Below are 12,311 nucleotides of genomic sequence, written 5' to 3'. Positions count from 1 at the left end.
GAAAGAAAGAAAGAAAGAAAGAAAGAAAGAAAGAAAGAAAGAAAGAAAGAAAGAAAATTAGATACAATTGATCTCTGAATAATGGTAGCAGCAGCTGTGGTTTTACTAATAATCATGCCACAATATTTGATCCTTAAAAAGTGCCGTATGGCCTCTTAACTCAGAGAGAGAGAGAGAGAGAGAGAAAGAGAGAGAGAGAGAGAGAGAGAGAGAGAAGAGAGGGAGATAGAGAGATGCCCAAAGAGGACAATTTACTTACCCAGATTCACATAAAAAAGTTTTCTGCAGATCTGAGGTAAAAACTAGGTCTGATCTTTTCTAGTCCTTTCTACTGAACCATACCACAAACAGTGTTTAAGGGAAGCTGTATTCCCAAAATCTATTTATGATTAAGAAAGCATTTTCCAAGATTAAAAGAAAAACATGTTTTGAAAGGTCATTAGCTTCCCACGAGCAGACCATGAATGCATAATTTAACTCAGTGCTACTGGCTTTATTTTATATATATAATGTGTTTCTAAAGGAGAAAAAACAAATACTTCAAATTACAATTTGGATGGAAAGAACGCATCTCCCCACCCTGAATCCTGGTTGCTTCTGATCACAATTGGCCTTTAAACCTGGTTCCCTGGAAAACACAGTCCAACCTTAACAGTGGTTTCCTAATATCTGGTTTAGAAGAAAGCAGAGAAGTTCTTTAAAGTTCTATTGGAGGGATGGGGATAAGTGTGGGGGGCAGTGGGGCACCAACATGGTCTGCTCTGAGTGCAGGTCAGAAGGGCATACACTACAGAGAACTAGAAAACAAATCAAATGGATTTCAAAAGGTAATCTGCTTTCCACTAGCTGGCAACTCTAAATGTCAGTGACGAACGACTGCTCACTAAAAGTATTTTGTTGGTCTATATTCTAACTAATTGATGTGGTTGCTGTTAAGATTTCATATAGGTTCAATTAGCACATTTTATTACTTATCCCACACTACAAATCATATGATACATGGAAATTAATTTCTAGAACTCTCCATGATACAGTCAGCCCCCGACACACATGGATTTGGCTATAAGCTTTTGTTTCATTAGTAAGTTCCTAACATTTTGAAATCCTCTGAGCTCACAAAGGCTGCAATTCATGCATTCAACCCCTGTGGTACTATCTATATTTTTTAATGTAAACAATAGATTATAAATAAACAATGGCAGCACAGTGATTGTGAAGATGAAGAAACAGTGTTTGAATTAATTCGATTCTGTCTTTCTATGTGAACACTTGAAGTTTTTATGTTTCAAACAGTGAAACAGAGTGTGAGCCGTGAGGTGTGTGGGTTGGGTTTGGTGAGCCCCAGTCGCCCACGTTGGTAACTGGCTACGTGAGGCACCCTTCCCTCTTCCCACAGCCCTAACCCGTTTCCTTCACATCCCCTAAAAACTATTTGCCCTCAAATCCTTGTCTCAGAGTCTGCTTCTGATGGCTCCTAAACTAATCCTGCAACTCCTATTCCTATTCTCGACAGGAGAGTGAGCATGAAATAAAACCCCACGGGTGTCCTCATACTAGACCCTAAGGGACAGAGGCAGGATGCCAGTGCACAAGTGGCAGTGGTCTGGATACAGGGAGGACTGTACGCAGCTTCATCTACACTGAGAGGAAGTCCCAGACCCAACGAGCCTCACAACACTGGTGTTACAAGTACCGGAACTGAATTTGGAGCTCAAAAATGGCGCACGGAGTGGGGTCCAGGAGCACCTACTTGTGCATCTTTTCTTCCTCCTTTGCCATCTCCAGTTCTGGCACAATTGGCTCATGCAAGTCTAGGGTGAGGCCTAAAATGAGCTTTGCGCTCGACCCTGGAAAAAGATCTCTGACATAGGAAGGAAAATACAGGGATAGGGAAACCCGCGCAGCAGCTTTGAGGGAAGGAGAGTGGCTGCAGTCCCCTGACTAACTGAGGGATTGAAAGGGACACCCCTATAAAGCGACTCAAGTCAGTAAGGGTGACAACCACATTTACCACCAAACCATCAGACGAAATGGTTATAGTAGTTTTCAGCTCTGACTCTACAATGTTTGTAAGTTTTTTTTTTAATGGTCCCAAACACTGTAGCATCCCAGGTCCTGGATATATAATAAATCAGAATCCCTGGATATAGGAAATATATATTTTTATATACAAACATACATTTATATTTAAAATATATTTAAATAAATATATATATACTTATATAATATATAAACATATTTTATATTCATATAAAATATATGAACATATATTTTTTAAAGTGCCATGGGTGAATATATTTTTTAAAGCTCCACAGGTAATTCTGACACACACAAAGCAGAGATGAAGACCACAGGCTTCTAATATAAAACATGTCGACCTGATGTGATATAATTAAATAAGTGATTTCACATTGCTTCTTAATTAGACGTTTCTGATAAAGATTCAGGAAGGATATCCAAATTCTTAATAATTAACTCTAACCTCAAAGGGTATGGTCTGTGCCCCGCCTCCATGAACCTGTTTCTCAGTCACTATGCAAAAGGATCAAGAATTCTTGAGAAATAAATGGACTTTCAGTGATATTTATGCTCTCCCAATTATTGTGCATACGGGAAGAATGTATTTATGAGTAAACACAAGGCTAATGTGCATGGTATAGATTCTGACTTGGGGCCAGATGCCTGTCTGTGTTTCTCAGCCCCTGAACTCATAACCTCTCCCTGAGTACAAATACTGTTGTATGCAGGAGGAAGGTATGTGCTGCAAGGATTGTTCTCCTTCTGCAATTACTCCCTTAGAGTCTTGAAGTCAATACTTGACTATTACTAGTGCAGCACAATGATTGGTCAATGACTCAGTCAGCATACAGCTGTAATGTTCACTTAGGGTATGATTCACAAATGATTCTTTCACTATTGTGACTGCTGACAGAGTCCTGGCAAGAGCCCAGTCTTTTAGAGAATAGCTGATCTTGGGCCAAAGGGCTGGCTAAAATCTCAGGCAGGGCATAAACAAACAAACAAAACAAAATAAACACAATATTATCTCTATATATAGATATACAGAGAGAGAGATGGATGGATAGGTAAGTACAGATCTAGATATATGTAACATCTTGACATCAAACAGGTGGATGAACTTAAAATATATTAGGAAAGTATTTCATTCTGGCTTATCAGTATTTTCTGTTTTGCTATATTAAAGTTTAGTGTTTGTGTTAGCGAGATCTGGGTTTGAATTATGGCTCAGTCACTTAAGTTATCACGTGCCTTCTCTGAGCCTCAATTAAATAAGAGGGATAGTATCTTTAGGTTGTCAGAAAGAGTCAATAAATTATTACATGTAAAAATCATGCCTCAACGGCTGCCCATAACAAGCACTTTCTTAAGTTTAATTGTCTAGGTCATGTAGATCTACCCCAAATAATATCAGTTTCCATAAAAACTGAGGGTTTTAACCAAAAGTACATGGAGTTATGCAACCAAATTTTGCAACTATATTATTGGTATAACTTTAGAAAACTTCATTTAGAAGCAAATGCATGGAAGTACTTATCAACCTAGAAATAAATAAATGCAAAGTTTATATGTTAGAATTATATTTTACTTTATTTTCTAATATTTAATGGCACATCAATGCATGCACGCACGTGTGCACACACACACACACACATGCACATACACACACACACATCCATACATACAAACACATACACAACACAGCACAGGCGCCCTGGAAACCCTCTCTTGACCCCATGTAAATGACACTTTGCATGTCATTTTTATTTTTGAATAGTTAATGGATTTCATGTAATAATTGCCAGTTTTCTGCCACCTCTTTGTCCCCTGATGCAAAAGATCTAATCTATTCAGAGACAGATAATTGTAGAGCTGTTGAGACAGAAAAGAATTTGCTGCATCTCACCACTGTTGTGTGCCTCCAGCTGTGAGGCGGAGTTGACAGCAACCTTGCATAGCGAACAGTAAAGAAGCCGTTTTGCCTTTTCTTCCTCAGTCTCCGTAGGAGGACTCGAGCTATTGCCAGTGGCTGTCGTTGTTGTGGGGCTTTTGTCCACTTTAGAGGTGATCTCAGTTGTCATAACACTGCTTTTGCGAATTTCCACAGTGGTCGTTGATATTGCTGGTGTCCCTGTGGTACTGTCTGCGTTCAAAATAGCGTAGAAAAAAAGAGGGACAAACAGTGGTGTTACCTTTACCTGTTTGGACATGTATCACTAATAACACTTTTTTTTTTTAATAAGCCAATCTTATTTATTTTTTATTGGGGAACAGTGTATTTTTCCAGGACCCATCAGTTCCAAGTCAAGTAGTTGTTTCAATCTATTGTAGTTGTGGAGGGTGCACGCAGCTCATTAGCCCATGTGGGGATCAAACCCACGACCTTGGTGTTATGAGCAATGCGTTCTAACTAACTGAGCTAAGCAGCCATCTCACTAATAATACATTTTGCTAATAGTGATAAGAGCAGCTAGCAATTGCTGCTTGTCAACTGTGAGTGAATTACCTCATGAAGAACTTTGTATAGATGAGCACATGTAGTTTCGTGTACTGATATAAAACACTCAGACGATTCTTGAAAATATACAAATACACTTTACATTTTTTTCTATGAGATAAATAAATATACCCAAAACTTTCTCTTGTTAACATATGGCCTTAGTAAAATAATCTTTACGTTGTATTATACGATGTATACATATAGTTCTACACAGATGGCTTTTAAAATAATTAATTAGAGGATAAATACTTTAAAGATATTTTTATTTACTACTCTTTCTGTTTTCCTTTCACATTTCTTTAATTAAAAAAAACTAATTTTGTTGTACATTCTTGTGCAAAAGAAAAAAAAAATGGAACCCTGATGATATATTGCTTTGTCCATTTCAATAATTAAGACAATCATGGCCCTATTTACAAAGAGTTGTATATTCAATACCAGGTACAAAAATCATCAATATACAAATAAAAGTAATTCTAGTATGGCATATCTATTAAATGCATGTTTTGTACCAGACTGTGTTCTGGGAGTTTGTGACATAGTATTCAAATATCAATGGCCACTCTTTACAAGGAATTCACAGACTGTTAATGTCAAATGGTTTCAAGAGTTCGATGACCATGAAAATGTTGATACATTATAACCTTACAACCCTCTGGCTCCAAAGTCTGATCTAAATCTGGAGAGGTCAACCTCTAAGTGAAACTACCTTGTCCTAACTTCACTTGGGTATATGAGTACATAGCTCTCATTTCAAATATGCCAATTACCATGATGTTTGTTAATAATGTTTGCATATCCAACAACAAACTGTAAATGAGCTCTATACTCATATCCTTTCTACTCTTATGCTATGTATTCTGCCTCCTGACTGGCTGGTTCTTAATCTCCTATTCACCATATTCCCATGCTGTCTGTCCAGCTACAGCTGCTCTTGCAAGTGTTTCTCATTCCACATGCTGCTGTTGTCACTACCTAATGCCACACTGAAAAGTCCATGATAAATGGATTGGGTGGTGACGATGAAGGACAGTAGTCTGCCTGCAATGAAATGTTGTCCTCATAAACGTTCACTTCTTGTAAAGCTCATACTCTCAAGAGTTGATTACAGTTACAGGATGCCTTTTAACTTGGATATCCCCTTTGATCCTGATATAGAGGTGGAAATACAGGTGAGATTGATTATGGCTTCTTTCCCAAATATGGCGTCAGAAACACTAGTCAATAAGAAGAGAAATGAGGTCTGTGTTGAGAGCTGTTATATAAAACAATTCATCTGGATCTTATTTCCTTTGCCTGACACTTCACACACTTTTAATCACTTCTTTTAGCTGCTAAGATCATCAAGTAAGCCTCCTTGAGTGTCATGGAAATGATCTGCCAACCATGTTAAAGAAGAAAAAAAAAAATCAGTCTCTCCTGGCTAGAGGAAAATAAATAAAATTACTGTAATACCAATTTTTCCATCAGAACTCATTAATCCTTTTGAACACTGAGGGGTCTATTTCCTGATTAGTTTTTACTTGCCTAATAAGGTGCCTGATTAAAATTGAAATATCGAGTAATAGCCAGAAAATATTTCTGAGAACCTAGATATGGCATAAAACACAATGACTACTTGAAGATAGTGTGGTGGCTGTTCATTCCTACTAACAAGCCAGAAATGATTGAAAGCATACGTATGTGAATAAATAACAAATGACTAATTTGCTAAGCGTTTTATATACATAATTTCATTTAACCGTCACACAAACTTGTGCAAATGAGGAAATCCAAGAAGTTAAGGAAATTTCCCAAGGCTGCACAAGTACTATATGGTATGCGAGGGGAAAGTGCTCCATGGACGGAAGAAATCAGGGATTTTGAAAAGCAAAATGTGAATGATACCATTGGTCATGATAGTGACTCTCCACAGTCAGGTCACCAACACCAGTGGGCCAAAACAATTCATTTTTTCTTACGATCAGCTCTATGTGGAGTGACAACTGTAAATACAGATATTTGAACTTAGCGTGGCCACATGCTGGAGCTAGAATGTGCTACTATGGGTATTATTATATTGAAATCTAAGTAAAGATAGTCCTAGTTCTACCCTCCTAACAAATCCTCCTCTGGGTTGGCCATGTTTATTTTGTCTTGATTTGAAAACGGTGCACAGCAATCCTAAACCGACTTCCCTATGTATAGTGAAATTCATAACAAAAGTATAGAATAAAGAAAACCATGAATCTTCCAATCCCGGTGACAGCTGCATTAGCGTCTTTCCTAATGCCAGAGGATAATGTATATTTATACTAAAGATGCCACAAGATTAGAGATACCAGATTCTCTATGCCTAGGGCTTAGTGAAGCATTAACATTTCTTAAGGCAAGTCCCTTGCATGAGACAGGCTTAGGGGAATTAGTATCCAAAGGCTTAACTTCTGATGCTTCTACTTTGTTGCATCCTTTAGACTACATAGCTGAGCACAGATCTGTTATTATCATTGGCAGTAAACCTGAAAGTAATACAGTTATATTTTTCATCTTAAATTTAATACATAGATCTTGAGTCCATAAAGGTAAGGTTACTATCAATTTGTAACCAGACATGGATTTTTCACTTACATTTCATTTATAAGTAGTAAAGGGGACTTTTTAAAATTAAAAAAATAAATAAATAAGGTAAATATATTTTAAGATTAAGCCGTATTCAAAGAGAACCAACTATTTTATGAATTGAATAGAAAATGACATATAGCAAAGAGATTTTCCTTAATATGATATACTAAATTACAATTACATATAACTCTTATTCACTCATTAAAACAGAAACCCAAATCAGTGATCATGATAAAAGCATATACTCAATATGATGGGATGAGAATCACCTCTATGATCTTCCTCCCCCAAACTCATAACTCCTTTATTACCGTGAGAAAAGCAAAAAACAAACAAACAAACAAAAAAAACTCTAAATTTATAGACATTCTACAAAATTCCTGACCAATAGTCCTCAAAACTGTCAAGGTCAACAAAACAAGGAAGTCTGAGAAACTGTCATGGTCCAGAAGAGTTTAAATTGACATTTACTACATATAATGTATTCTGGTTGGGATCCTGGGGCAAAAAAAGAAAAAAGAAAAAAAAAGGGGGGGGAGGGGGAACATTACATAAAAACTAAGAAATCTGAATAAAGTACAGACTTTAGTTAATAATAATGTATCAATATTGGCTCAATAGTTTTGACAAATGACAATGTACCTTAGGAATGCGACATGTTGATAATAAAGGAAACTAGGTGCAGGGTATACAGGAACCCTCTGTAATGTTCTTGCAACTTTTCTGCAAATCTATTCTAAAATTAAAAGCTTGCAGCGTGAGCGGCCAGCAGCCGCAGTGAGCGGCTGTCCAGAGGCCGGCGACTGATCTGCCTCGCCAGAGAAGAGCGCAATGATGGTGCCAACTTGGGCCAGTGAAGCAACGTCCTCCACAACTAGACTGAAGAACAAAACGACAGCAACTTGTCTGTTCCCCTTTCCCCAATTCCCCAGCACTGTTCCCATCCCCCCAATTTCCCAATAAAAATCTTTAAAAAAAAAAAAAAAAAAATATCCTACCAATTTATTAAAAAAAAAAAAGCTTATTACACTAAAAAAATAGAATTATAACCAGTCAACAAATAGTGCATCGTTTTAGCTACTTTGTAGAATCATAGTCAGAAGGGATCTTAGAACATAGTCAGAAGCTATCGTATAGTTTTCTTGGTTTTTAGATAGGAAATTTCAGTAAATTTGTCAGGGTCACATCGTGCTCTAGGGGAGAAAGTGGGACTTGACGTTGCATCTCCCAATTCCAAATCCAGTGCTTCTTATCCTACATTGCAATATGTGTTCAAACGTCATTCCACCGACATTTATTAAGCAGCTATTTTGTGCTAGGTTCTATATTAAGCCACCAAGGATGAGAAAGCCAAATATCCATCATGTACTAAAGTGCTTTATGATACATCCCATAATGACTTGAAATAACAATAATAAACTTAATCCTTAACACATTTTATTCATTGCTATATCCTTGCACTTATACTTGGCTTAAAAAAGGCACTCAATAAGTATGTATTGAAAGAAAACAAACAAACGAATGAATGAATGAACAGAACAATTACAGATAATGACTGTGGAAGCACTTTTAAAGCATTTATAGGTATTACCTCATTCAATCCTCATAAAAACCTAAGAGGGGCATACCATTGTTATCCCCACCTAGAGAAGAAACTGAGGTATAGAGAGGTTTGGGAACTTGCCCAAACCCAGAGCTGCCAGCTGTAGCTCAATGATCTCAACTCAGTCTGACTCAGAAGCACATGCTCTTCATTTATTTTTTATTGCTAAATTTTTATTTTTTCATAAAAGAACTGACTACCTCCCTTTCAGTTAATTCACACTGGTTATGATTTATTATGCATGTTTGAAGATAGCATCTTAAAAATTTGACTTTAAAAGGAACTAACCATGGCCTAAGCCAGAGCCGATTATGTATGTCCAATCATCTGTTTTTATGCTAAAGAATTAAGTTCCTGGAATCCATGTAGGAGAAGGGGAGAATGGAAAAACCTATCGCTCCCCAATAACCTTGTGTGCAAAATGGTAAGAGTACACACAGGCATCTTTTTCTTTTGTTTTTTTTTAAAGATGAAAAACTAGAATAGTAATTCCCTTTTCTTAATATTCCCCAAAGGCGAATTCAAATTTCTTGGCACTAGGCAACCAAGGACCCTCTAGGAACAATATATGTGAGAGGGAGCTGAAAATAATGGGTGCAGCTCAGTGGGAAGAGAAAGGTTTGAGATAATTTGGGTTTGCATTTCTGTGCTATTTACCAGTGCCCAATAGCAAACATTCATTATTGTAACTGTCACAGTTTGGCTTTGGCATCAAAACAGGCTGCTAATACTTTGTGGAATAGGGATTTAGTGGAGAACGACAGAGTGGCCCATTTGTGGTTCTCATCCTTATATAAAAACACTGTAAGTACTTTTTAAAAACCCACAAAGCATAACAAAAGGTTCTCAAAAATACCAGTAACTTGAATTCCAGATAATAATTCCAGAGCAGGTAGATAACATGGTCTGGGTAAAAAAAAAAATATTCTAGTTACAGACCTCATAATCCAAGTGGGAAGCCAGAGGTGAGTTATTTAAGTTTTCTCCTAAGTAACAGGAATTAATATTATGAACCCAAGATGCTCATCATGTTTTCCTGTAGATTGAAGACTCAGAATTATATACTATTTATTTCCTTCTTCCCTGTGTGAATTTGTCTCACCCAGGCTTGCTAGCAAGTGGGTAGAACAGCTGCTTCTTCTTAAATATGCTGACACTCTCAAGTATAAAAGGGTGCTTCATGATAAAAAAAAACAAAAAAAAAACAGAAAAAACACAAGTTTTTACAAATTACTACTGGTGGTATCAGTCCTATGGATTTAATTTAATTTAACCAACATTTATTGAACACAATACCCCACTCTTAGACCCAGGCAGAAATAGTCCTTGCATTGGACTCTGTGCTTTTGAGGGCTCCACATACCACAAGCCACTGAAACAAAAGTGTATTTTTGTCTTTTGATCTTGTAAAAGAGTTTTTAGAGCATTTGATTACCGATTGAGTGAATGGGAATTGTAGGAAATGGAAGGGAGAGCTGAACTGGGTGCTGCAAAGGTCAGAGTATAGAGTCTGAAAGTTCACAAGATTGTGGTATGTATGTTTATGATTCTGTGTGTCTATGTGTGTCTCTGTGTGTGCATGTGTGGCTAGGTACATTGAGGAGGGGAGGAGATCACGGACTCTATATGGAAATCAGAAAAGGAGATTGGTTTGTTTAAATTTGACTGCCTTAAATCATCAAAGTGTATGTTTAAGCACAGTTCCCCCTAAAACATTCACTCCCTCCCCTCTGCTATGATGGTATAGGAAGGGCTTCAAACTGCCTGGAAATTCTGAATCCACAAAATGAGGATTCAGGGGAGAAAGAACCCCTCCTCCAGCTGATGTGGGTGGGTCCAGTCATCACCCAGTGTCCTGGCTTTGGGAACAGCTGCTCCCTGTCCCTGCAGACCTGGGGTACTGCTTGGTAGGACTCAGGGATGACTCAGGTGAGTCAGCCTGTGGGGCTACTAGGTGAAGCTTGAGGTATAACTTGTAAATATTTAGCTGAACGGCATATGGTCTCAATGTGTACTCCAGGCTTGGCTCTGAAACCTTGGGGGTGGGCTTGGTTGAATCCTCATGTGTCAGGTCCCGTGCTAATCACTGGAGGTGAATAAATACGCGCAATATAGTTTGTATACTAAAGAGTGGTAGGGCTCTAATATAATGAGGGTGAAAGGAACCTGGATTTGCTCTCTTTGAGGAGGATGAACAGGAGAAAGTATCGCTAGAAAATATTAGAAAAATAAGTTGTGCTTCAAACTGATTTATCACACTTCCAATGCTTTATGCCATGCAGAGAGTTATCCACTGTACTTTTATAATCAAGAGGAATAGTCTGTCCTATAGTGACGTGAATAAAACTCTTAATGTTCTAAGGCATCTATGCCTAATTCTTTCTACTTTTACATCATTTGAACTAAATGTCCCATGTTTTGCATGCATTAGAAATTATAGAAAGGCAAGAGATTTCAAAAACATATAAAATAAAAATATCAAACTGCAACTTTTGAGATGCTTCCCAAAGCTACCCAATCTATGATCTGTTTGAGGCAACATCAGGAGTAGGTTCATATACACTAATAATAGTTATCTATTGAACTCACTTTGTGCCATGTATACCACATGAAGATTAAAACTGAAATTATCCTGATGAAAAGTATTTGAGACAGAGCCTGTTTTTTAAAAAAAGGTGATTCATCTTTAAACTTCCTTCTTGAAGCCAGGACAGATTGGTTTTGTTGGGAGTAGCCATTTTTCAGAAGGATCATGTGATTTGTGAGGGTCACGTCGGACTAACTTGCACTTCATGGGATACTTTTTCAGAAATTTAGTCTATTACTATCAGTGACTAAAGTTTTGGGGTTAAAAGCCTAGAGAATAAGGTTTCCAGGTAACCATAGGGTTGCAGAAGCCCTCAGAAGGCAGTGGCTATCAGGACCAGGTCAAAGAAGGCTTGACTCGGGTCATGCAACTGAGAGTGGAGCTAATGAGCAAGAGGAGTGGCAGAAGGATAGATCCAAGCAGGAGAGAAATCAGATGCTCCTGAAGCACAGTGGGTTCCAAGGAATTGCCCAGTCCCCTGAGGAGTTAAACAGGCTCCAACAGTTGGCCAACCAATGTGGAGACCTACTTTATGTCTTCAAACCTTACATGTCTGAAAAGGTCCTTGGCCTCAAAATGGACCTCTCTAGCTTGAAATGAGATTTCACCAAGTTAGAGCAGGTATAAAACTAGGCAAGAGTCATACACACACAAACTCACATGCATGCACAACAAGGCAACAGGAAAAGGCAGGAGATGTAAATGAATGAAGCACTGCAATTGACAATGCTACTATTAGTGACTGTGGTAAAATAGAGAGCACACAAAAGGAGTAGCTCATTATACCACTCCAATCAGTTCCTGGCATTTTAGACATACAGGTTCAGCTTTACCAGATGCTTTGATGATTATTTTGATAAAAGCCAAAAAGTTTTATGTAAAATTTCCAAATTTTAAGTTTTTAGCAAGTGTGTGTATATATGTGTGTGTGTGTGTGTGTGTGTGTGTGTGTGTGTGTGTGTGTGTGTGTACTTAGGCTGTCCTTCAGAAGGCAAGGTTTC

At 37.7% G+C, this 12,311-nt stretch overlaps 1 protein-coding gene across 1 annotated transcript in view; it reads right to left on the bottom strand.

Annotated features, from left to right (window-relative positions):
• The window catches only part of ZNF385D (zinc finger protein 385D), a 169,201-nt gene that overhangs the window by 13,893 nt on the left and 142,997 nt on the right, over positions 1-12,311 (bottom strand). The window contains exon 4 of the mRNA XM_019663737.1: positions 3,926-4,162. Coding sequence (XP_019519282.1) covers positions 3,926-4,162 — 237 coding nt within the window. The remainder of the gene's footprint in view (positions 1-3,925; positions 4,163-12,311) is intronic.

The sequence above is a fragment of the Hipposideros armiger genome, unplaced genomic scaffold (assembly GCF_001890085.2).
Source record: "Hipposideros armiger isolate ML-2016 unplaced genomic scaffold, ASM189008v1 scaffold_403, whole genome shotgun sequence".
In the NCBI taxonomy this organism is placed as follows: Eukaryota; Metazoa; Chordata; class Mammalia; order Chiroptera; family Hipposideridae; genus Hipposideros; species Hipposideros armiger.
The sequence above is the reverse complement of the archived record's forward strand: the minus strand, read 5'-3'. Positions and strand labels throughout refer to the sequence as shown.